At 33.6% G+C, this 24,670-nt stretch overlaps 1 protein-coding gene across 2 annotated transcripts in view; it reads right to left on the bottom strand.

Moving 5' to 3' along the window:
- Positions 1-24,670, bottom strand: part of Atg5 (autophagy related 5) — a 118,913-nt gene that overhangs the window by 53,143 nt on the left and 41,100 nt on the right. For both annotated transcript variants that reach the window (XM_071613172.1, XM_071613173.1), the window contains exon 5: positions 16,304-16,466. In XM_071613172.1, coding sequence (XP_071469273.1) covers positions 16,304-16,466 — 163 coding nt within the window. The remainder of the gene's footprint in view (positions 1-16,303; positions 16,467-24,670) is intronic.

Here is a 24,670-nt window from a genome sequence, read left to right as displayed (position 1 = left end):
CGAAAGTGGGAATTTCAAATGTGCCATAGCTAACAACAACAACAACAAAAAAAACAAAACTGTGGAACCACAGTACCTATGCCACAGCTTTGCCATTTACTATTTGTGTGAGCTACTGAATAGGACATTTTTGAAACTTCATACAATTTCTTTGTCTATAAAGGGAAAATAATAATAACATATTCATAATTCTATTGAAAGAAATAAATGGGTTAATAGATACAAAGTGCTACATACTATTTGCTATTATCATTATCTTTTAGGCTGCCTCAGATTCAACAAGGCACCACTGTGCATCCTAGATTATATAAGTAAAATGTGAACACCAATATGGAAAAATAGTCCTGTCCAAACCCAATCACCCTAAGATATCTAGTGTTCAGCCAGGCTTAGGGCCAGGAAATACCAAATTCTACATGAATGTTGCCTGCTGGAGTTATATAACAGTCTCTGTGAGTCATTTTGGGGAGAACAGAGTTTTAATACAACCCAACTGCAACATTTTACAATACCATAAGCCTTTATGTCTTGTTTTGCCTTTTCTCTAACTCTTTCAAATACCATAGTTTCGATCTTTTTACTCTGTGGGTACAATTTAGTTGCATATACATTTCATCAATTGCAACTACTTTATTTCCAGTTGAAATTCATAAAAGGTGGTGGGAATAGAAATGATGGTCCGAGAAAATCTAAGCCAACATCTGGGGAGGCCTCCAGTTGTGGCAAGCTAATCTGAGTTCCTCGTCTACTATCCTTAAGACAAGATAATCACTCCACCCCAACCCATCCATTTCCTAAACACATCTTACAATATTAGGGGAAGTTGAGGATGTATCTCAACAACAGAGTGCATGCTCAAGGCTCTGAGTTCAATCACTAGCATGATCTCCACCACCAAAAAAAAAGTGCGTGCGTGCGTGCGTGCGTTTATATATGAGTACAGAAGAGATTCATAGGATGGGGTGAAAGGTTTCTTTTTAATCTGAGAAGATGAGGGGTTCATTACTGTTATGCTTTATTACAGCATAACATAAATAAAATAAAAATTAGTTACCTATGAAAACTGTAAATGTTTAAAAACTATTGCTGAAAACAAATAAAACTAATCTTACTAAGGACTGAAAAAAGCGGACTATAAATTTTAATTGATAGCAGCCAATAAACTATAAGTGCAGATTACAACATCTTTAAATGTATTCCAAAGTCAATCCCAATAACTGGGTTTATTTTAAAGGCAGCTCAAAATACAATTAAAGAGTTTATTTCAAACTTGTATGACATAAGAGTAGAAACTCAAAAATTTCACAATACAAAAAACTTATTCTGTTATTTCATTCACTAATGTTAAAATTTTAATCCAAAAGACAACATTTACTATAACTTGCTTGCCAAAATGAGATTTCAGAGATATATATATGAAAACAGTAGGGCAGGACTAACAATTTACCTATATTCCTCTTTAAATCAATACTTAAAACAATATTCTGCTTTATAACTTTTCAAAGCTATTGTAAAGTGAGAAAATGTCCTTCTCTTAGCCGAATCACCTTCTGATACATAGAGTGCCACACACTGAACAACTAATCGACTTCATTTTTACTTTACTCAAAAAAGCACACCAAAGTAATGATAAAAAAAAAAATCTATTATAATTTTTGGAAGAACTAAAAGGAAAAAGACATCCAATATCATGTTCACTGTCACCTTTCCAATGTTTATTATGGAAGATATTCTCTCATTGTTCAAATACAAATGTCCTATGCTTCTGGGGATAAAATGTGAATTACAAAGTACTACTGATGATTAACCACTGACAAATAACAAAAGTTTCAAACAAAGGTTCACCAGGGATCACTGGAGATGCAGTACTCAATACAACATTTCTCAAACTTAGCTGCTCACCAGGATCATAAGCAGAGCTTCTAAAAATAAAAATATAAATATGCAGCTGGATGCAGTAGCACACCCGCCCCCAACCCTGAATCCCAGCAACTCAGGAGACTGAGGCAGGAGGATCCAGTTCAAGACCAGCATGGCAACATAGCAAGGCCTTGCCTCAAAAAAAAAAAAAAAAAAAAAAAAGAATGCACCCCTGGGGTCAATAGCCAGTGCCAAAACCAAACAAACCAACCCAAAGTGCAAGACCCTCCTCATGTGAATGGGTATCTAATTCTCTGGCATCTGTACCTTTTGAAAGCTCACCAACAGGACTCTAACATATATCCAGAGTTAATGACCTCCAGATGTAATGAAAAAATAGATTCACCTTAGAATCAGAAGAGACAGAGGTTCAAATTTCTGGTACTGATTCTTACTAGCTGAGTTCATTTTCTCATTTGCAGAAGTGACAATATTTGTCTAATTCTTATAAGGAATCATTAGATAACATGTAAAACTATCCAGGACTGGGATATCACGAGAAATTTAGTAATTGGAATAATCTCTAGATAAATTTTATTCTATCTAGAATCCATCTTATCAAATCTGCCCATGGTGGCTACATGAAAAATGCTAATGTATCACAGAAAATTTTAGTGGCATTTTCTACAAACTTCTTTTTATGTTCACTGGGAAAAAAGCTGTGTCCTTAAAATCACACATATCTCAAAATAGGGCCCACACAGAATTTTAACAATAACATTTTATTACTTCTTATAATGAGCTTATTGTGGATTAACCAATATTTCTTACAAACATATTGGGCTTCGAGCACAGCTCAGTGATAAAACACCTGCCAAATGCATGATGTCCTGAGTTTGATCCATTGAACTGCAAAAATTATTTTTTAAAAAATGAGTTCAGTTCCTTTTAGTAATAACTGATATATACAAATATCCTATGATGCACAAAAATCAAGATTTCTAAGAATCCTAATAGTAAAAATAAGAATTTATTAAAATGTAAAATTATCCTACCAGTGTTTCCCATATTATTCATCTGCAACTCAAATATTTGAATCTCATATTGTATTTTTCTGAACATAACATCTGAAAATAAATTAAAAAATAAATATGGGTGGGGGCTTCTATTATAAGTATAAAGCCTTTCCCCTTTAACTAAAACCTAAGAAGTCGTCTCTTTTCTCAATTCCTGCATTTCCACTCAGTGTCCTCTCTTCTGCTCCTCTGTATCCCAGGCACACAAATATTAATATTTTTAATCTCTTGGTGAATACCTGTAATCCCACCTACTTAAGATTGCAAGTTCAAGGCCAGCCTCAGCAACTTAGACTATGCCTCAAAAGAAAAATAAAAAGGGTTAGGAGTGTATGTAGCTCAGTGGTAGAGTGCCCTGGATTCAATCTGCAGTTATTACAAATGAACAAAACCAAAAAACAAATAAGAATCACGTAAAAGAAATGTTAATAGTGTTTTTGAATTTTAAAATTGTTTTAAAAACATCTATGAAAAGCAAACATAGAAAAATATATCTGTAGAAGAAAATCTAAGGAGATACTAACAAAACCAAGATACAAGATTAAGGAAGTTCGCAAAATCTTAACACTTTGAAAATGACACAGTGATATTTCCTAACTGATTAGAAGCATTGTTTGAGTTACTTTCATATCCTTCTAATAATGTGAAAGATAGAAAAAAGTTAAAATGTAAAAAGCTCCAAGAACTCAAGGATAGTTTGGATCCTAAAGAGACCTTGTGGGAAGAAATGCTTCATAAGTAGAAAGCCACTTTGAAGATAATGATCAGGATTTTACTGATCATGCTGCATTTTGTATTAACAGACTTGTTTATTGTGCTCCTTTAAAAATGGATGTTTTTCCAGTATTCTAGTGTTTCAAAACTTTGCAATTCTTTGTCAATTAACATATTGGCATAGGTAGTTTTATAATATCTAAATGTAATTTTCACACAAAAGGACCTCTGATTCTTCCATAGTTCCTAGAGTAGTAAAAGAGAGAAGGTATGCAATGAGCAACAAGAAACTAGCACTGATTTGGGGGGTTCAGGAAACATCATTAATATGCAGAAATCTGACAGCCAGATTACTATCACTACAGCCACTAATCAGGAGCACTCTACAAAGGTAGAGACGAGTAAATGAGATGTTGCGCAGAGTTGCAAGTAGGAGTGGGAAATTGTAAAATTCTCAGCAACAATAATTTCTAGGTCTTTTATCCGCCCCCCCCCAATAAAAGCATATTATAGCTAGGGCTGGTTAACACATTAACCTAGCATTAACTACTAATTGTTGATATAAAATTGATATACAATACATTGTTGTATATCTAATAATCCCGAACTTACTAAAAATAAATAAACAAACAAACAAACAAATGAACAAAACCAAGTGAGCTGGAAGAGATGAAAATAAAAGGGAAAATATTTACATAATAATGAAGTAGTACAGTACTACTTAAAAAATGCAAGCAATACTGATCTTACTACAATAACAGGACACTGTTGATTCATTTGTCATTTAACAGTCACCTCAGCAAAAATAAAATAATTGCCTCCCAGAAACAAACATGGTTAAGTTTACAAGAAATTATAAGCCTAAGTTTACATATAAGAGATGGGTATGCAACTGTTTAATCTGTTTAACTGCCAAATGCCTTTGGGTTGAAAAAGAATATGGTTCCAAATTCAGCCAAATGAATCATTATAACAACTGGACATACAAGTCCAAGTACTAAGCTACTGAAATAGATGAGAAACTTCATAAATGAGGCTTTGAACTTTGAACTACATTTTGTATAACTGCTGTAAAGGCAGTAATAATGCATATAAATTGTAGTAAAGTAATCAGCATGAATCCTGGAATGAGTTAAAGGTATTTAATATTCCAATAGAGGTTTTTATCCATTGACTCCATATCACTTCTCTGTAGAGCAGTGATTCTCAAGATATTTGGTAATGTCTGGAGACTTTTTTTTTTTTTTTTTTTTTGTCACAATTAGGGATTGAGGAGTGGGATACAATGCTACTGGCATCCAGTGAATAGGAGTGCTGTTGAACATCATACCATGATACACTGGACAGGACAACCTTTCCACCTCTGCAGCCAAATCAAAGAATTATCTGGTCCAAAATGGCAATAGTGCCATGGTTGAGATAGCCTGTTCCAGAGCAGTAGAGTTTCTGATTCAGTTGGTCTAGGTTACAATTATAGTCAGTTCCCAGTGGATGATTCTGGCCAATGGTCTATATTTTAAGAAACCCTGCACTAAAGAAAAGTAAGAAGGAGCTAATGGGGGAAAAAAAGACAAAGATTAGAAAAGTAAGTACACCAGAACTTTTTGTTCTTTTAGAGAAACACAAGGGCTGGCAATGTGGCTCAGAGGTAGTATGCACTTGGCTAACATGCACAAGGCTCTGGGTTCAGTCCCCAGCACCACAAAAACAAACAAAAACCCATGAACTACTTTTAAAGTTCCAAAACAAAAAACATCATTTAAGAAATGTAAAACTTGCCAGGCACAGTGGTGGACACACCTGTAATCTCAGTGTTTCAGGAGCCTGAGGTAGGAGGATCAAAAGTTTGAAACTAGCCTCAGCAACTTAGTGAGGCCCTAAGCAATTTAGCAAGACCCTGTATCAAAATAAAATATAAAAGGGACTAGAGATATAGCTCAGTGATAGAGTGCCCCTGAGTTCAATCCCCAATACTGGGGGAAGAAAAAAAAAAAAAGACAAGGGTAGAGGTACACGTTTCACCAAGTAATATTTTTTTTTCCTCTGCTTTTTATATTTTTTGTACTGAGGACTGAATCCAGGAGAACTTTACCACTGAGCTCCAAACCCAGCCCTTTAGAATTTTTTATTTATTTTTTTATTTTGAGACACATCTTGCTAAGTTCCTTAGGGTCTTACTAAATTGCTGAGGCTGGCCTCAAACTTGATATCCTCCTGCCTTGTTTCCTGAGTTACTGGGATTACAGTTGTATGCCACCACACTGTTTCACCAAGTTTTATCATCCACAATATTCACTGCCAACTATCAAGAAAACTGAAAGAGGTTATAATCCAAAATACTACAAAATTTATTTATTCATTTAAATCATGTGATTTCAAAAGCAATCTTTCTCTGGAAGCCTAGCAAATTATCTTTATGGCTTTGTATTACAAACAAATAAAATTTAACATCCCCACCATTATTTTTAATTATAGAAAGGAGAACACCAAAAGACTGATTTAAAACATATATATAGTAAAAAGCTTGTTTGTTCCATAGTAAAATTTAATTGAATGCTCAAGGAGATTACAAAATATGCTTTACACAACTTTCTCACAAAGTTGTAGATTCTTAAATGCCACACACATAGCTTCAGACTGAACTTATTCACTGACCTGCAAACAAAAAGTATTGCAGGCAAGAAAGTAATGAATATGACTTATTAGCTCAGTTGTATATAGAAAGAAAAACACAGAATGGTTAGTATAAACAGAACTTCCAACCACCGAGAAAAAAACGGGATTATTCCATATTTCACTGCCTTGTCACTGGAACACAATGACTGCCATATTTTCAAAGCTGATATAAAAAAGATGGCACTGCAAAAAAAAAAAGAAATTAAAAGTGGGAGTATTAGATTCCAATCTATTAAGCCTCCTCCACCTACTGTTGCCCACTTATGATATTTACCTCTACCAATATCTAACTTAGTATATTTTCACGTAGATGGCTCATAAACATCTCAAACTTGTAGCCACAAAGATGACCTCTCAAATCAGCTTTGTTTCCTGCCCCATACCTATTCTGAAGTATTCCATTCAGTACATATAGCACCATCTATATAATTACCCAAACTAGATCACAGGAATAATTCTTGCACTCCCAACCTCTACATCAGACCTAACAATAGGTTCTGTCAATTCTACCTTCACAATAAACACTCATTTTTCAGTTTTTGTGGTAGTAGGAACTGGACCCAAGGCCTAGCACATGCTAGGCAAGTGCTCTACCACTGAGCTACATCCCCAGCCCTCTTTCTTATTTTTGAGACAGAGTGTCATAATAAGTTGCCTAGACTGACCTCAAACTTACAATCTTCCTGCCTCAACCTCCCCAGTGGCTAAGATTACAGGTATGCCATGCTCTGCTATACCATGTTCTTAAACCTGGAATACTACCAGAGCCTCTTTACTTCTTTTTGGGGCTGTTTCCATTCCACTCTACATTCAGCAGTGAAGTATTTTTATTTCCTTCTGTGTCTTACCTGTCCTCTGCTCCACATCCTACAATGGCTTCCCACTACCCTTTAAAACACAAATTCTTTCCCTTGGTCTACAAGATTCTACATAATCTGGTTCATTCCTTTCCTCCAATGCACCTCAAGCTACCCTTCCGTCCCTCTCTGGTCACACATCTAAGACATACTGGTCTTCTTTCAATTTCTAAAAACCTACTTCTTATATATCAAATGTTCATGCCCTCCCCACAAATCACGTAAAATCCAAACATTCAATATGACAGTAATCAGTGATAGGACCTTTAAGAAATAATTAGGTCCAGACATGAAATCTCCAAATGCCCGGATCGGATCTTAAACTCCTCAGCCTTCAGATATGTAAAAATTATGTTTATTAAGCCACCAAACCTATGCAAATACAACAACCTGAACAAATGAAGACTAAAATCAGACTCTTTTTTACCTCATTTTTTAAAAATTCTAATTTGTATATATGACATATACATATATATGTCATATTATACATATAGAACACAATTTTTCATATCTCTGGTTGTACACAAAGTAGAGTCACACCATTTGTGTCTTCATGAACAAGGGGGATAGAGGTGAAGGGAGGGGGCATGGGGTAGGAAAGACGGTGGAATGAGATGAACATCATTACCTCATGTTTTTAAAACATGTAATTTTCTAATACGATTGGCTCATTCTTATCATTCAGATTTCAACTTAAATATCATTTTCTCAAACAGGTCTTCTCTAATCATCTTAATGTAAATATGTCCCATTCCTAAAGGGCACTATTCTTAACATCTTATTTACTTCTTTCAAAATAGTATAAAACTAATTGCTAAAACAATGCTTTGGATCCCACGAAGCTTATTAAAAGAAAAAAAAACTAGATATAGACAAGTTTTTCTAAAACCAGATATTATTATATAAAAAAAAAAAGTGGTGGGACACCACTATACACTGGCTTTCCAGGTAGAGGAGAATATGACAAATGCAATGGAAGAGAAAGGTAAGAAAAATCTATGTTATCTACACTTTTAAAAGCTACCCACAGGATTATGTTCTCAGAAATTGTCCAACATATCCTCATTTTGCTGCCCTTGCCCTTTTTGTTTCCTCTGGCTACAAGGCCATTAACCTCTGATAAATAAAAGTGAGATACCCTAAACTGCTTCAGGTCTTCATTTAATAACATCAGATCAGTGAAGACTTCCCTGGCCATCCTATTTAAAATAGCAATGCTCTCTCCCAGTACAGTTCTCTCTCATCTTACCCTACTTTTTCTTCCCAATGCAACTGTCATCATATGACACATAATATATACTTATATATGTGTTTATTGTATGCCTCCCCAACTAGAATTTAATTTAGGTAACTATGAGACTTTGTGCTTATTTTTCTCACTGCTATGTCTCCAATACCTAAAGCACAAATCATACAGTAGACAGGCAATCAGCAGATGGGGTAGAGAGAGAAGATGGGAAGGGAGGGGAGGGGGGATAGTAGGGGATAGGAAAGGTAGCAGAATACTACAGTCAATAATATGGCATTATGTAAAAACGTGGATGTGTAACCGATGTGATTCTGCAATTTGTATTTGGGGTAAAAATGGGAGTTCATAACCCACGTGAATCAAATGTATGAAAAGATAATATGTCATGAGCTTTGTAATGTTTTGAACAACCAATAAAAAAAAAATAAAAATAAGACAACCTGTCAACTAATTAACATTAAAATAACACCCATAGAATGAACCAATTTACAGCAGAAATACATGAGGGAAGAATGGTAGGAAGGCAACATGAGATGAGGCTCATAAAAATATGGAAAATAAAATTAACTTAATAAACTATGTCTGACAATGAAAGAAAGAATAGGTAAAGAACATTACTGGCAAAACAGTGTCATACTAAGAAGACACAACTATTTCATTTATTTTTTCTTCTTTTACTTTTTCCAACAATAATTTTCTCAGAGAAAAAGATGAAAATACACAGCTGAAGTGAAAATAATGCTCTCATAGACTTAGAGATACAAAAAGACATGAGGCTATTACATAGGTAGAAGGTAATAGATAACTTTACAGAAATAACATAGTACCATAGAAAGATGACCAAAACAGAGGCATAGGAATTTTTAGTGCAGTTCTCTGGATAAATGAGACAGGAAAAAAAAAAAAACTTCAAGATAGGATTACAAAACTAGTGCCAATAGTTCTGAAAAACAATGAAACAGGTGCCCGAGGTCATAAGAGACATAAATGTTTCAACTTAAAAATATGAATGGATTTTATTAACTGGTAAGCTTGATTTCAATCTCTAGCAAAGAACACTTAGAAAATAAAATAGTAATTAAAAATTTATCATAAAATTTAAAATATCCATCTCTAAAGTATCCTACTTTTTATTACAGTGTTCAGAGGCTAGTATTTTTTTATGTGAACTGGATCAAAGTACTTAGGTATACTCAATAGTTTCTAAAATGGCTGGGAATCAACCTCAACAATTCTCATTCTATTACTCACCACCTTAAACCAAATACAAATTCTTGGTAACATCAAAAATTATTTGTCATATCCTGTACTACTTTCTAGTCAAGCTTACCATATACAGTCCAAATAACTTTCAGAGGCAATAATGGTTTAGACTGAACAGACACTGGTCTTACAAATACATATTTGCTCCCTACAAAACCATTACCCATATTGTTTGTGAAGGGATGTTTTCATAAGGAATGTCTGATTCTCTTTCAGACCTGCTTAAAATCAGTGTCCTTCTACCATTCCATCCTATTTCCCACCATTAGTTCAATGACATTACAATGGCCTATAAGGCCCTGGATAGAGCCTTTGTTTAATGTTTGGTATCATCTTCTTGCTACTCTCCGGATCATCATGCTCCTGTCAGAATAGTCTTCATTCCGCTCCCAGAACTTAATAAGTTCCTTACTTCTGAATCTAGCCCACATCATGCCAAGTCTGGGATATTTTCATCACAACCCTCTTGTCTATATTCTTTCCTCTTTCCTCTACAACTCCAATTGTAAATTTAATATTATTTAAACAGCAATCTGTTTAACATCTGACCTGCCCTCCACTAGACTATAAATTCTGAGGGAAAGGACTACACCTGTCTTACTCACTCTAGTGTTTCATGTGCTAGAACAGTGCCTGCCTCATCATAGGCTCTATTATTGGTTAGCTAATCCATACTGCCACTGCCTGGGCATGAATCTCCTATAAAGAAGATTGGATTTGTGACCATGAAAAAGAGAAACAATGAATGTCATTTCTAATACTTGATTAAATACCACTTTTAAAAAATCTGTAAAGAATAAAAATCTATGAGCAATATAATGGAAAAGAAATTTCTAAAAACTCAAAAGTAGGGGAAGGATAAGAAGTAGAGTCAAAGATAAAATGAAAGCAGCTATATATTGGAAATTGCTGAGGCCTGACTGATATATATTTATTACACTATTTTCTTGCACTGAGACAAAAGGTTCAAGAGGAGCACTTATGTTTCCTATTGGCAGTTCTTCTTTTGCACCTATACCTATGACAGTATGTGATGCTAACAAAATGGGAAAACTGGAAGTTTCAAGATACAGATAGGTAGTGGGTTCATTAAGTTTAAGAATTCTTATACCAAAACAGAGGTTTTATAGTACCATTTCTTATGGTACTATGTTATTTCTGTAAAGTTATCTCTTACTTTCTACCTATATCCTGCTTAGTAAAAAGAGAAGAATAGAGAAAAACCAATAACAACTTTCATCTAGGAAGTCCATCTGGAATCAACAGGAAAAAAATCTATCACATGATTATTGCTTTACAGTTCTTGAAATTTTAGTCCTATGAACTATTACTACCTTTGCATCTATAAGACCATTCCAGCTTATAAAGAAAAATGACCTGCCACAATCACAAAAGTGATAAAAGATAAAACAATGAATAGATGAGAGCCAGTGCTCTACTTCTGACCCAGAAAATCTCATTTCAATTCTTACTCAACTGTATATATACACACCACTAATAAAAACAAAGAGATGAAATTACAACCCATCTGTCTTTATCATACAAGACTACAAAGAGCTGGAACCACTGCACTTATCTTTTACATTACCTACAAATCAAATGTATTTTCAAAATATTATAGAACTTGTTATATGTAATCACTATTTCCTCTTAGAAAACAGTTTTTAATTTAAAATGACATGCTATCAAGTGATGTCTCTAAAAAAAATCAAGTAACTAGCTGGTGTGCTGGCCTATGCCTGTAATCTCAGTTATTTAGGAGGTTGAAGCAGGAAGACTTCAATTTTAAGGCCAATCTGAGCAACTTTGTGAGACCCTGTCTCAAAACAAAATAAAATGGGTTTGGGATGTATCTTAGTGATAGAGTGCTTGCCTAGCATGTATGAGACCCTATGTTCAATCCCCTCCCCCAGCCAAAAAAGTGCTAAAAAGACTAACCACGTTTATAGTAAACCCTTGCCTTTAATTTGTAAGTCAACTAAATTTATTGTCGTTTTTTCTTACTTTATGGATGGCAATATACACTCAGAAGAAAAGGCAGGCCTAAAAACAAAGTCGTGTATTATGAATACTTTTTTAGTGATTTCCTCAAATCTCCAGATTATAAGAAAAATATGACATTTAATAGAAAATAAATAGCCTGTACATGTAGTGACAACTGCCTCATATATCAAAATGCCACTTTCCTTTCTTTCTTTTCTTTCTTTTTTCTTTTGTGGTTATTAACTGTTTCAAAGAGGTTAAATATTTTAAAATCTAAAATGAAAACTCATAAAAAACACTGAAAGGCACAGTATGCCTTAAATGAGTTTTCTTGGTTTCATAAGCTTTTCTTATTTCTCCTTCACAGAGAGCTTCGAAATTAAAATTAGCATTTGAAAAAAAATCATTTAAATTTCTGTTTAGTCGTTATGCTGTACAGGTGCAATTCTGAATGAAATAAATTTACCATCTATTGTCTCAATTTTGACAAGTTTACAATTATACTAACAAAAAGGTGACATATCTTTCACAAATAGAAACTTCTGTTGGAGAAAAAAATCTTAAACATAAAATCCATTTCCATAAATAAATGCAAACAACGTACTTCCTCTCTTTTATACTAATATTACACCATTATGTAAAGCTGTTAATATTATTCCTGGTAGCATCAGAAAGAAATAAAATAAAGGAGTCACTCAGTCATTACTGACTTTCTCTATAAGACCAGACTACATGATAGGGATAAAAAATAAGATCTACTCCAACCAGGAGTATAATGCTTAGTAGAATACATAAACCATATAACAATACAGAATGTGACAAAATACAAAAGGAGAAATGCATTTAAATGAAGAGTCGGGACAGCATGAAAGCATAAGAAATTCTGTTTCCACTTATGTGTAAGCTCTCTGGCCATGTTTGTTCCATGGGTGCTGGATGATAACTAGCTCTTAGCATAGTTATCAGGTACATGTTAAGCGGTCAATAAATATTCAAGGAAAAAAATGGAAAGAATGCTTCATATAGAAAGCGATAACAGACATGAATGTCAAAAGACACATAGAAGTTAAACAGACAAAAAAAGAAGAGTACTCCAAACAGAATAACAGAATGGAAAACACACACCTTTTAACAATTTACCTTTCAGCATTTTACCCACAATATTTTTTTATAAGTTAACATTTACCCAGCTAAAATATCTTAATTTTAAAGAAACAAAATAAATAAAAAGAACTCCAGTACCATGGCATACCTCTCAATGGTCTCTGAGTATTGTAAGTTCAGTCTTAATTACCACAAATGAAACCAAGTATAATACTCACAAAAATAACCTACAGCTCCGAACAAACAGAAATAAAGTATGTATAACCAAACACCATTAAGTTAGATCTAATTAAACTCCATTTTAAAATTAATTTAATAAAATCTAATTTAGTAAAGTTAACTTTATAATAGTCACACTGAAGAAAGAATATAATCTAAGACAGAAATATAGAAAAGAAACTTGATGCCTAAACAATAGCAAAAAAGTCAGTTGTCAGTCTATGTCTGATTACTGTTATCCCAAGTTCTGAGCATGTGATCTTTTGATTCATGGTTTAAGTCAATGATAAATATTTGCTGTGGGTTTGATCAGGCTACTGTGGCTTCACAAAATTTTCTTAAAAGGACCGGTAATAATACATTAAGCTTGTGGGCCACATAACCTGTCACAACTATTTAATTCTGCTATTGTAGCATAAATGTAGGCACAGAATGTTTATAGCTGGATTCTAGGAAATCTTAATTTAAGAAAACTGGCATTTGTCACATATCTACAGTTCACCCACCTTGTCTTAGGTCTCAAAGCAACTTCTAAATAATTCTTTTTATTGAGGGGTTTGGATGTAGTGCTGTGTTAACAACGTAAGCTTAGCATGAGCAAGGCCCTGGATGAAATCTCCAGTAGCAGCAGTAACAACAACAACAATAATAATACTAGTAATTCTTTTACTGAGACAGCTTTACTTTCTTTCAAAGAAAGGCTTTTACATAATTTACAGATACCTAGAAGGCAGATCTTATCTTGTAACACAGATGAAGAAACCGAAATTCAAAGGAGTTAAATGACTTAAGAACTACTAGCAGAGCTTAGTTGAACTAAGACAACCTTTTTATTTTTGGCAGTGCTGGAGATCAAACCCAGGGCCTAGAACATGCTAAGCAAACAGTGTACTATTGAGCTACCTCCACAACCTTGAGACAACTCTTGTTCTTTTGATGACTCTTAAGGATTTTCCTCTACACTCAATCCTCCAATGCACCAACTTAAACATTTCAATCATTTTTAGAATTCTCTCCTGAATCCCTGAACTCTTTTTAGCAGACTCAAGACAGAGTATATTTCAAGAACAAAGACTTTTCTGTCCATTCATTTACTTCAATTCTGAGATCAAATTATTCTCAACTCCCTTCTCTTTATATGATCCTCAGCTTCCCCCATTTAAGCTACCTTCTTGTTCATAAGTCTTCTAAAATATCAATTACTATTTAGTTAGCCAGAAATAAAAAGGTGGTTTTGTAGACTATTTTAATTTATTAAGAATTTTTGGGGGCTGGGGATATAGCTCAGTTGGTAGAGTGTTTGCTTAGCATGCTAAATACCCTGGGTTCAATCCCCAGCACACCAAAAAAAAAAAAAAAAAAATTTTTGTACTCAGTAATGTAAATGAGGCAACTAAGTCCAGTGCCTGACAGGTATTGAAAAATGCCTGATATATAAACATGAAACTAAGGAGCAATAAAACAAAGAAACGAGGAAATATAATTTACAGTACATACAATACAGATGTACCTTATATGAGGTTTACATAATGCTCTGAATTTTGCATAAATTTTAATAAATACTTAATAACTACAAGTACCTCTTGACATTGTAATAATACAGTTGTTACTGCCATGAAAAAACTTATATTATTAATTCCTTGGCCAAAAACAACTATCAAAGATAGACACAGTACAGAATATTCTAATTGCATTGTAGTTTGCACTGAAAATGTGATCATGCACACTGAAACTGCAAAGTAATCTCTTATTTTTTAAATATTTTTTTTAGTTGGTGACAGACCTTTATTTTATTTATTTATATGTGGTGCTGAGAATCGAACCCAGTGTCTCACTGGGTGCGCTTCCACTGAGCCACACCCCTATCCCCACAAAGTAATCTTAGTTAATGAAAAAAACTACAATTACTGCATGATCTTTAAGATTTATTTATTGTCAAAATGTAAAATAACTGTTATAAATTTATATAGGAAAATAAAAATAATTATTACATTGTAATTTTAAAATATTAGAAACATTGATTAGAATGTTTTATTTATTCTTAAGCCTGGGTGAACTGGAGTATTTCTATGTTGTAATCAACTTTCACCATTTTATCATTTGTATTTTCAGTATCATGGGCTATCTCTGAGTATTCCTTTAATATGAACATCAACAACATCATTTATTCTGGAACTCCTTCATCCTTTATGTCAAATCTACTTTCCTTATTTATGCTAATGAGTTCACCTCATTTAGTTCCTCTGGCTGCATATCCAGTCTCTTGAAAGGCAGCTATCTCAACTTTTCCAGAGCCAGCTACTACCCAGTTACCTTCTACTTTCCAATACACAATTTTTTGGCTGCATTTATGTTCCCTTGCCAATTCCCTCTTTTTTGTTTATAAAATGTTACATGGGCTTATTGTTGGAAACAAGGAAACATTATATCTGCATGCTTTGCTGTCTATGGACAACATGAATAACTAATGCATAGTGACAAATCACTGACAGACAATGTAAAAAGCAATATGATTTGTCACTGATCATGAACACATCCACTGTTATGTAATGATTCTTGGACTAAACAGCCAGCAATAAAATTTGTACTTTATGTAACTAATTATAGTTAATATACCATGATAACTGAAATTTGAACTATAAGGTCAGTGAACTAGTATTATCTAATTGAATCACAGTAACTGAAATACAGGAATCATGTGAAGTAAGGAGTATATTTAAACCAACCCCGTGAAGGCAGTAGAGGGAAATCAACACAGGCAATATTAAGGATTTATGATCTCCAAAAGATGGAGAACACAGAGATGAGTTTCATGCTCCTCTCATCTACTTCTGTGAAGGTATTTTATAAACCACAGAGAATAGCAGACATAGTAATGCAAGCATAAAGAAAGTCTGCTGTTCTGAGAAAGCATAGACTGAAGTTGGATCTGTGCCCAAGTAGAGGGTATCATGGTAAACACATCCACAGTTTCCACCTGTGATCCCAGAAGGGTAATACCTAAGGAATGAGGAAGAAATACTACCAGTAATGGCATTTTCTTCAGAAGCTACAACAAAGTTTATGTTGTCTTAAGTCACAGAATAAGTTACTTAAGTCTAGTGCTAGAGAATTCATGAACAGAGGAACACTGGGAGAGTATAATATAAGGTATGACTAAAAGTAGCCACTGTGAAAATTTGGGCAAGAAGGCTAGAATTAACTTGAACCACCAATTCTAAAATATATCACTTGTTTACATGGTTATGGTTTTATCATGTTTTATAAAGTGGTACTCTGAAATTAAAAACTGCTATAGTTACCATTTTGTAGTCCCATCCAAAGCTGCTTATGATCTTTTTTCTGCATTTCATTGATTACTTGACTTTTATGCTTTAAAGCATCAGCTTCTTTCATACAAGACATAAAATGAGCTTCAATTGCATCCTTAGATGGACAGTGCAGAAGGTCTTTCTCTGGAAAACTCTATCAAAGGGGGAAAAAAAACATATAAAAACAGATATACACACCACAATTTTGCCTTTATAAAGAGAACTGTATCCCTGAATTTTCCAATATTTACCTTCACAATAACCACAAATACTTCTTTAACTTAACTTTAAAATCATTAGCTATTTGTCACATTTTGTACTTTTCCCAAATAATTCTTACATATATTTGTAATAACACAGAAAAGGAGTGCAATAATTTAAAAAACAGCTTTTCAACTGACCACATCAAGAGTTGAAAGGATGTAGAATGGGACTCCCTCATACCAATGATGGGAATGTAAAATAGTGTAACTAGTTTGGAGAAGTTGGTAGTTCTTCTACCAACTTAAAAAAGGTTGGTAGTCCTTAAAAAGGGTAACCACAAACCTACCATCTGAACCAGTCATTTTACAACTATGTATTTAAGAGAAATTAAAGTATATCCCTATACAAAGACTTGTACATAAATGTTAACAACAACTTTATTTTAATAGCCCAAATAATCAACAAGTGAATACATAAAGTATGGTATAAACTTTTATTAAAGTATATACTGTATGTTGAGTTTACTATTCATCAATTACCTCAATAAAATTGTTTAAAAGTTGTTCTTAAAGTAAAATGGCTAAAGTCACATTCTATGACTTCACTTGATATAATACACGTGTATCGACCATTACATTCAAAGTAATCAGCATTGTTATTTCTATTTAAGTTGGTTATTTCTATTTAAGTTCAATTGCTTTCCATTCCAAGCCTATAAAGCAACCACTAAAACCTAAAGTCACAGAATTAGAAAAGAAGTTCAGTGTATTATAAACATAAGACACAATTTTTAATAATTTCTAGAAAATGTTAATTTTGGTATAATTAATCTATAAATTTAAAAATGTTTTTCAATTTCAAAACAAAGATACAATTTTTATTTGTCATTTTAAAAACTGAGCCTTGAGTTGGGAATATAGCTCAATGTAGTACACTTGCTACTATGTCTGAGGCCATGGATAGATCTCCAGAACCACAAAACATACAAATAAAAATAAAAGTAAACTCTAAAATTATCTTTTAGATATCATTCATTCTCTAGCCTATTGCTTATAGTTTGATATTATAAATGAGTGGCTGAAAATATAAATGATCTTATTCCAAAGGAAAAAAAATTTGCCTATTTAAGTACTACTCATATATTTCTTAAAATTTTATGTACAAGTTGATTATGGGAGGGCGAAGCAGTTAGATTTCTCAAAACAGTGGTTGGAGAAGCCTCGAATAAAACACCATTGGGGGTAACTTTTGCTTAGCCTAGCTACTCATCACAACACTACCTATGCTTAAAGAATGTCTCACAACTATAAATGATAGCTTACAACTATAAATGAACACACTTTATAGCAAAAGAAAGTTCTATCGAGAGTGTGCAGATATTTTGTGTATACCCTTAATAGAATGTCCACCTCTATATATACGAAGGCAGTGAGGTCATAAATTATATGAAGTTAAGGGAAACAAGAGCAATAGCAGAAAAAGGAGAGGTCTGCTTAAGCAGCCAAAGCAGTTAAATTGATTGTGGCAAAGAAGAAAGTGATAGATGTCTTAGCTTAAGCCCCACAGCTTCTACTCATGAAATGCTCCTCTTTCTATGATTAGCTTGAGATGGGAATGGAAAGTCTTTTTATAAAACTTCACAATGAAACTAAAAACAGACCCTTGATTCATTACATTTCTAATCTTTTCTAACATGCATTAGCCATTGTATATAAGTGCATTTATTTTCAATCCAAACAAATTCTTCTAGATAAAGGTGGTAACTCAGACATCATGTTTACTCTCTTTCATTAATCTTCCAAGTCAGATCCACAATAAATCAAATTTAATTTCACTTTTACAAAAGTAATCTGAAAAGTCCCATTTACTTAGATATTATTACTTGTATTGTTTAATTAAAATATTAATCCAGACTGTTTGGAATGTGTCCAGATGCATTAGAGAGAATGAATAATGTTAAAAGAAAGAAAAAAGGCATTCAACTTATTAGTAACACTGCAGACACAGGGTACTCTGTTAAAACAATAAAGCAAAGCCAAAAATGCATTTTCCTTGTCACCTCTGAAAAATCCAACATCTGATTAAACAAGCTGAAGTTGCCAAAGCATAGCAATGTTATTACTGAGTTACCTCTAAAAGTTGGTTCAACATTTAGACAGAAAAATGAGGTAACATTTTTAAAGTTTACTTTAAAAGAGTGTATTATAAAAAAGAAGCTAAGTTAATTGAAACAATGCTAAAAATCAATGCACCAAAACCTGTTAATATTTCTTAATTTTTTAATTCTATCAAGATACAATCTATACAATTACCTATAATCAACCATCTCTTTTCCTCCTCTTAAAAATCTATGGGATATCTCTCTTCCTGTTTTCCAGATCCCATTTGTTGAACCTTTGGAACCTGGCCCAATTAATTAATCCTTTCCCTTTCCATAGTTATCTTCAGTGATTTTCTCTCTTAATGACTGGTTCCTAACAGTGTTCTTTCATCTTGAAACATAGTAACAGCTACCCCAAACAAAAACCAAACCGGTTCCCTCAACTTCAACTTCTCTTTGGCTACAGCCTTCTATCTCATCTCCCCTTTACATTCAACCTTTAAACTCACCAAGGTCCTTTACTCTTATGAATCTACCACAATATGATTATTATCCTTAAGCACTCCACTGCAGCTGCTCTTTCCAAGGTCAACAATTATACCTTTTGATCTTTATCTGTTTTAAGCACTCACTAAATATCTAATACCTATGATTATTCTACATGAAGCAGTCATCTACAAGATTCTTGTTACTGCCACTTCTCATTTTTCTCTTATGTATTCTTAACCTCTTATGCACATTCCCTTTTCAAATTCCTAGCCTAGGACTTCTTCACTTTTTCATTCCATATGCTCACTCTGAATAAGATTACCTTATTCATCTTCAGACACATACAAATCTAGTAGAATGTTCCACAAAAACATGTGAAATTCAACAAATCCAAAAATAAACCAATGATTTCTCATCTTCCATTTCTAATCTAGCTCTGTTTGGTTTACATTCTAAATAGATCTGTAATTTACTCACTTTCAACATCCCCACTGCCATTTTCTTTGTCCAGACTAAGATCTATTGGTGGTTTCTAAAAAAAATCTCTTTAACTGGGCCCTACTCCTACACTCTTACCCACAAATCATTTTTTACAATCAGAGTGATTGTCCTAAAATGCAAACCTAATGTTCTCATTTCACATGGTTCTAGTTTTAGGATAAAATCAAACTGATTCTAAAGTCTTCAAGATTCTAAATTACTCTGGTCTCTGTTAACCTCTCTGGCATAATCTCTCATTACCATCTCACCCTATTCCTTCTGCACACTAACCCCACACTCCTGCTCCAATGATTTTATCTCATTTCCTTCAACATTCTTTGAGTTCTTTCAGCTATATCTGTGTCCTTACACTATTTCCTCTGCCTAGAACATTCTTTCTCCATGTATCACCTAACCACTTTTACAACTGCCCCCTACCCCCCCCCCAAAAAAAAAAAACCCTCCTTGGTCTTCAGATACAGCTTCTACATCACTTCCTCCAGAAATCTTGCCCTTTCTCTAAGCCAGGGTTAAGGTAACAATATCCTTATCCTTGACTCGATTATGACATTTATTTGGCAGTATTATAATGTCTATTGGCATATTCTTAGGTGACAGTGCCCTGAAAGTTCACAAGACAGAGGCCATGAATGTTCTCACCTCTCTCAATAGGTGTGTGTGTGTGTGTGTGTGTGTGTGTTGCTGAGGACTGAACCCAGAGATGCTTTACCACAGAGCTACATTCCCTGCCCTTTTTATCTTTTATTTTGAGACAGGGTTTCACCAAGTTGCTGAGACTAGCCTCAAAGTTGCAATCCTCCTGCCTCGGGCTTGCTGGGACCAAAAGCATCCACTACTGCATCCAGTCTCAATAATTTTTAAAACCTTCACCGGGATATAATTCACATACAATGAAACACAGGAATTTAAGAACACAGTTAGTAGAGCTTTATCCCAAACCAGGTAATGGAATATTACCATTGACCCTCTCTTCCCACTCTGCCAAAAGTTATTTTGTACCTCTTGCATTCATTTCCCTCCTTCCCACCCAATCAACTGATATGATCTGTAACACCAGAGATTAATTTAGTCTGTTAAAAAAAAGTCATATAAATAAAACCAGACATGTAGTGTTGTATAATCTATCATCTTTCACTTAGCATAATGCTTTTGAGAATCATTCATGTTACTGCACATCAGTAATTAGGTCTTTTTTGTTGCTGAGTAGCATGCCATTGAATGAATGTTTCACAATGTGTTTATCCAAAGATCTCTTAAAAGATATTAGGATTGTTTCCAGGTTTGAACTATTATTAATAAAACTACTATGAACATTAATATACACAGTCTCTTTGTAGACACTGCCTTTTCATCTTTCTTGAATAAACATATGGAAACAGAAATGCAGGGTGATACAGTCTAAGTGTATATTTAACATCATTTAAAAACTGCCAAACTGTTTTTCAAAGTGACAGAACAATTTTAAACTCTCATCAGCAAATTATGACAGTTCTGGTTACTCCATGTCCTCAAACTTAGTACTTGGTGTCAGTCTTTTTCATTTTAGTCACTCTATTGAGTGTAAAGTAACATCTCATTGTGGTTTTAATTTACCTTTTTCCCTAATGACTAAATATGTTCAGTGCCTTTTCATGTGCTGGTTGGTAATTCATATGTTGTTCTGCAAAGTTTCTGGTCAAGTCTTTTACACTTGTTCCAAAGCAACTGATACGTTAGGAAACAAGCTGAATGCAATGTGAATTGCGTATACTTAAATAAAATAATGTCCATAATAGTAGGAAAATTGCATCCAGATAAACCAAACTGCATAGGAATACAGAACACACACACAGAGAGAGAGAGAGAGAGAGAGAAATGGACCCACTACTTCATGTTAGGAACCACATTCATCCACATCAGGTGTTACAATTTTCTGTCTGAATCCACATAACTAACAATTGGCAAGCTTCAACTCTTCCAATGCCCATTTCAACAAGTAAACTTCTAATCTTTTTCAATTTAAAATGCCATATTTATTATAGTGTTTACACATTGCTTAACCTTTTAATATGTATAAGACTGTGCTATGGATCTCCAGGTTTCTGTCTTTTTGTCACAAAAAGTTGTTGGATGCAGTGCCCTATCCCCTTTCCCTTTAAGTCCCATGGTTTTTATTCCTCAATTTTTAACAGCACAGTGATTGAGAAAAATATATTGCATTATAGCAGAATGTCTATGAAACTAGAGGGACCAGATGTCCTTGCCATTTTCTTCATCTTAGGCTGAAACATTGAAAAACCATTAGTTAGCATGATTTGTTATAGGCTTTTCTTATATACCGTTTTCTTATATACCCTTTGTCAAACTGAAGAAAATTTCTTTTATTTCTAAGTTTGGTAAGGGATTTGTTAACAAATAAGTATTGAATTCAGTCAATGTTTATCTCCCTGTCCCCTGCCTATTATTTTTGTAATGTTATTTTTCTTTATCCTGTCAATTTAATAAATTACACTGATTGACACTTGAATGTTAACTCAATCTTGTATTCTTGGGATAAACTCAATTCAGCCACAGTTTGTATTATGCTTTTTATGTATGAATGGATTCAACTGTCTAGTTATTTTTTTGAGGGCTTCTGTATCTATGTTGATGAGGACTAGTGATCTAAACTTTTCTTGTAATTTCTCCAATAGTTTTTAGTATCAGAGTTATTCCAGCCTCTAACACAGCAGGGAAATGTTCTCTTTTTTCTCTTTACTGCAAAAAGCTTGCTCTAGAGAATTCATCAATACACTATTACTCAGAGTTTTATTTTGTGAGGTTTTTAAAATTATAAATCCAGTTCCTTTACAGATGAAGATGCTATTAATTTCTGTCATTTCTTGTCTCAGTTTTGGTTTGAATGTTTCCATTTGTCACATTTATTGGCATAATGTTACTCTTACTTCCTACTATCCTTTAATGGCTTTACCATTTGTAGTAATTATATCCAATCTTCCATCTTGATATCATCATATTGTTTTTTGGTATAGAAAATTAAAGCTTTTCATTCCCTCAAGCACTGATTTAGGTGAATGCCATAAACTTTAATATATTGTATTTTCATTACCATTTAGTTTGAAATATTATTGTTTTCCTGTGCTATCTTTTTTGAGCCAAAGTTAACAAACAATTTAGTGTCCCTATTCTTTGAATGACTATGCTCAGACAATTTTGCTTATGTAAAATTGATATTTTTTACTTATGTAAAGTTGATGGTTGATATACCATCAACCCTTCATTATAATTATTCTTGCTTTAAACAGCTTTTCTCCTTTAAAGAAATTAAAAGAAACAATCTTTACATTTACTATTTACCATTTCCAATGTTTCATTCTTACCAATATATTTTTTAAAATATTTTTAGTTACAGATGTTCACAGTACCGTTATTTTGTTTATTTAGCTGTGTGTGTGTGTGTGTTTAATGCAGTGCCTCACACATGCTAGGCAAGCACTCTACCACTGATCCACAAACCCAGACCTTTTACCACTATTTTTTTAATGGTATTTTAAGATGTTATTCTATTGTCTTTTGACCTTCACTGTTTTTGATAAGAAACCAGTCATCATTTGCATTGTCCCTTTTTATGTCCTCTTATTTTTCTCTTGCTACTTTTACCATTTTCTACTTATAACTGGTTTTCAGCAGTTGGATTACAATGTGTATAGGTGTGATTTTCTAAATATCTGTCCTCCTTGGAGTTCTTGGACACTTACTGGAGAATTATCTTGCCAAATTATTAACCATTATTCACCAGTACTACTCAACATACTTCTTCAAACTCTGGCCAGAACAATTAAGAAAAAGAAATTCAAGGGATACAAACAGGAAAGAGAAAAATTATCTGTTGATGACATGTTCCTATATCTAGAAGACCCAAAAACTCCATAAAAACACTTCTAGAGCTGATAAATAAATTCAGCAAAGTATCAGAACACACGATCACTACCCATTAACCAACAGTTTTACTATTTTCCAATAATAAATCTGCTGAGAAAGAAATCAGGAAACTCTCGGGTCCAAAATAACCTCAAGAAACTAAAATATTTGGGAATAAATCTAACCAAGGAGGTAAAAGACCTCTACAATGAAAACTACAGAACACTGAAGAAAAAAATTGAAGAATACTTTAGAAGACGGAAAGACTTCCCATGTTCTTAGGTAGGCAGAATTAATATTGTCAAAATGCCTATATTACCAAAACACTATACAGATTCAACACACTCTCAATCAAATACCTAAAACAGTCTTCAAAGAACCAGGAAAAATAGTCTTAAAATTCATTGGAAGAATAAAAGACCCAGAATAGCCAATGCAATACTAAACAAGAAGAGTGATGCTGGAGGCATCACAATACCTGATCTCCTCCAGTTGTGGTGGCACATACCTATAATCCCAGCAGTTTGGGAGATTGAGGCAGGAAGACTGTAAGTTCAAAACCAGCCTCAGCAGTTAAACACCCGAGTACCAAAGGAAAACAAACAAAAACAACCTGACCCCAAATTATACTACAGAGCTATAGTAACAAAACCAGCATGGTATTAGCATCAAAATAGACATGAGAACCAATGGAATAGGATAGAAAACACAGAGACAAACCCACATAGTTACATTCATCTCATACTGAACAAAGGTGCCAAAAATGTCAAAGAACCTTTTTAACAAATGGTGCTGGGAAAACTGAATTTACATATAGAAGAATAAAACTAGATCCCTCTCTCTCATCTTGCATAAAAGTTAAATCAAAGTGGATCAAAGACATAGGAATTACATCAGAAACTCTGCAACAGTTAGAAGAAAGTATAGGGTCAACACTGTGCAGGCACCCACTTCCTTAACAAGACCCTGAAAACTCAAGAAACAAAAACCAACAATCAATAAGTGGGAATGGCATCAAATTAAAAAGTTTCTGCATAGAGCAAAGGAAACAAGAACATGAAGAGAAAGCATACATAATGGGAGAAAATCCTTGCCACCTACTCTTTTGATAGAAGATTCATATCTAGAATAAATATATACACACTACACACACACTACACACA

Source organism: Marmota flaviventris, chromosome 6 (assembly GCF_047511675.1).
Source record: "Marmota flaviventris isolate mMarFla1 chromosome 6, mMarFla1.hap1, whole genome shotgun sequence".
NCBI lineage: Eukaryota > Metazoa > Chordata > Mammalia > Rodentia > Sciuridae > Marmota > Marmota flaviventris.
This window is presented reverse-complemented; position numbering and strand designations above follow the sequence as displayed.